Below are 3177 nucleotides of genomic sequence, written 5' to 3'. Positions count from 1 at the left end.
ACCTACACTGACACATTTGTCATCTAGAACATTCATGTCATATATATGCATATGACAGAGAAAGAGAGATACATTTTTCTGTGTCTTAGTTCAGCTGTAAAATGGAGATGATGATGCTAATAGCATGCAGCTGAGGGGATTGTTGTAAAAAGTAAGGAAATAAATATAAAGCACTCAGAACAGTGCCTGTTACATAATAAGTGTCAGATCATTGTTTAAAATCCATATGAAACTTGTGTGAGTTAGCAGTGGAATGAGGAAACCAAAACTAACTGAGTACACATAATAAATGTTATCACTTGAAAAAGTTAACCTTTTTCATAGTTAACTATTTTCAAGCAGTTTTCTACCTGGCCCGAGACTGACCTTAGGAAAGATATATTCCTACAATGAAACCATTCAGGGGGCCCTAATCGTGGTCTGCCCCACAGAACTAACCCAGAGATCTTCAGCATTTACAGGAAGTTAAGGGAAGCCATTCCTTTCCACTGAAGGAAAACAGAGATGGATTGATTCACTCTGGAAGAATAATGAAATACCAAGCGTACTCCTTCCCTGCCAAGTGTTTCACAGGCCCTCAACAGCCAGGAGCCATTCAGACATCCGAGTTTGGGACCAAAACAAGACTTCCTGCAGCCCTCTAAACTCTCAAGCAAAGAACAAATTTTAAATCTTTGAATTTTAAGCAACTAGACCAGAAGGTGGCAGAGTAGTGTTTTCACCGAAAAGGCATTTGAGAGTGATAAAGCACTTCCGTAAATTCAGATCTAGGAATCGAAACTGAAATCAAGACTGCAATTTTTCCCCCCTCCCTCCACCCATCTGCCAGTTTGGGGCACATTTAATTCTAGCACACGCTTGTTTCTCAGCTAATTGGAGCTGGAGCTGAGGTAGAAACAGAAGATAATATATTTTCATGAAAACCAGAATGGAGAAAATATTTTTCTCTGATTTCATAGGAGAAAGAAAACGCAGGCGTTAGACGTTTTCTGCAGGGAATCACATGGTCTTCCCTTCATTCGTGTAGATGTTTACAGACAACTTGGGTAAGTAAAATATCCATTATAAATATTATCATTGCTACCTGTAGCAGCATTTTATTGACTAGGAAAGAATCTACTTTTCAGTTGAAAAACTGAAATATACCGCAAAACAAAAAAATATTTTAAGCCTGGAAATGCTGTAATATTAATTACTATAGCATAATCTCCTTTTTATTGATTGAAAAAGAAATCATAACATTATGTAAAAGATGCAATTAAAAACTAGACATTTTTGTTGATGAATCCCCCTCAGGAAATTAGCAGCATCTTCTGGAAGATCATACAATAAAAAAAAATTTTAGTGTACTTTGTATTAATCAAAGATATCATCCACCATCTACTCCAAGAAGATGCCAGAAAATAAAACTCCCCAATTTTATTTATGTACCAGATGATGCATAGACAGAAACAGAAAGGCATAGAGTTGAACAGAGACAGGCAGATTTCCACAGGAAACCATCAAAATTACAATAGCCTTATTATTTTTTTCTTTTTTAAAAATCTGTGCTTGTGTCTGATTTCTCCCATAGGAAAAAACAAGGTAATACAAGGAAGGATGTGGGAGGGTTCTTTTTCTGAACAAGTGCCTGATCTTCAACTTCCTTTGTAAAAGCTGGTAAACCTGACTTTTAACAAATGTAAGAGGGTTCTATGCTACAACAAATTGTTTTTGGGTTCTTTTTTTCCAGACTGGTTGCTAGGAAGTACAGAACCAGTTGCGCAGGCCACTTCTGGTAAAGTATGTGGAACTTAAAAGTTATTTAAGGTGGGAACTTTATTCTGTGAGGTCGCCATTTTCCTCCTCCCAACTTGCTTGATAACTTCCTTCATTTCATTACTTAAAGTTTTTCATATGTGTGTGATCCTATGAACAGTTGGGAAAAAATTACACATATTAGCAATCATTCCTCTAGTGTATATTCATCAAAAGTGGCATCTTCAACAACTTTGAAAAGTAAAATATTGAAAGGCAGTTGTCTAAGACGAAAAGTTTGACAAAAGTTTGACGGAAACAATGTGAAAATGAAAGCGTTCTCTTCAGTGCTGACTGAAAGAACCATACTTTTGTAGAGAATATAATCAAACATCATTCCTTCTTTATTTATTCAGGTTTCTGCCCAAATATTCAGGTTTTACCCCATCCCACCAACTCTTATATTAGAACTTGGCTTTAAGTTTTTGCCTGTAGATAATAAGCAGTTCAGGCATAAAAACTAATCTATCTAGTTCAGTGTCTCATTAATTTATGAGGTATCACTCAGAAGGCAAAAGTTCAGTTTGTAAAACTGTAAGAGGCTCATGGTAAAACTATGAAAGTTTCTAACATAAAGAGGAAGCCAAGAAGACTCTCAAGAGAAGTATACTGCTAAGATGGGGCAAAGGACTGGATATGAGAATACAACTGGCAGCAGAATAAGCCTATCAGAAGTGTATTGTACTTTTGTATTCTTATAGGTAGGATACATGGGATTTAGCAGGTGGGATAATGAAAATGACTTAAATAGTGGGGTTATTTAGAGGAGGGTGGGATCAGGTTTTAAGATAAACATTTATAAACTAGTGTGAATCATAAAGGAAAATGAGAAAACCAGGAACTAATCATATGATTTTAGACTGCAATAATAAGACACTAATAAAATTTTTGGCCCTTGGGTGCCCAGAATCGAATTAGTTGATATCTTTGATCCATAATGCACCATCATCTTTTTCTGTGCCAGTACTATTATTTTATACCTCTGCTTATGTGTGGAGATACACACATCTGCTTAATGATGGAGACATCATTAGGTTTTTAGATGAAGTGTAAAATGAATGAAAGAAATCTTTTTTTTTAATAGAGTATGTTTAGATTTGGATTTACAGGAAATAAATTTACAGTTGCTTTGTAGTGGAGAGACAGAGAGCTCTCTGAAGTGTGTGTTAACCTTTCATATTACTAGGAGAATTGCTAATTTTATATCTTTGATTTCATTTTTTTATTACAAAAGTTTATTTTTACATCATTTTGTACATTTTTTTTTCCATCTCAATTGTAATCTCCGCGGGTTTCCCATCACCAAGTCACCCATGTGCCATCACCATAATCCCGTGCATTTCCCTCCCCCCACCCCCCGTTTTTGATCCCATTCCCCAC

The 3177-nt window shown here is 35.9% G+C and overlaps 1 protein-coding gene across 3 annotated transcripts in view; it reads left to right on the top strand.

The window, feature by feature from the left end:
- Positions 1–793: 793 nt before the first annotated feature.
- The window catches only part of SAMD9 (sterile alpha motif domain containing 9), a 22131-nt gene continuing 19747 nt past the window's right edge, over positions 794–3177 (top strand). Inside the window, exons 1-2 of one of the 3 annotated variants that reach the window (XM_012721030.1) lie at positions 794–1046; positions 1733–1782. Coding sequence is in view for 1 of the 3 variants with exons in the window: in XM_004676683.2 (XP_004676740.2) it covers positions 1028–1046 (19 nt within the window). In the remaining 2 variants the exon portion in view is untranslated. Of the gene's footprint in view, positions 1047–1732; positions 1810–3177 lie in introns of all 3 variants that reach the window. The other 2 variants (XM_012721029.1, XM_004676683.2) reach the window with 2 other exon arrangements.

Source organism: Condylura cristata, unplaced genomic scaffold (genome assembly GCF_000260355.1).
Source record: "Condylura cristata isolate star-nosed mole 26May11 unplaced genomic scaffold, ConCri1.0 scaffold00005, whole genome shotgun sequence".
In the NCBI taxonomy this organism is placed as follows: domain Eukaryota; kingdom Metazoa; phylum Chordata; class Mammalia; order Eulipotyphla; family Talpidae; genus Condylura; species Condylura cristata.
This window is presented reverse-complemented; position numbering and strand designations above follow the sequence as displayed.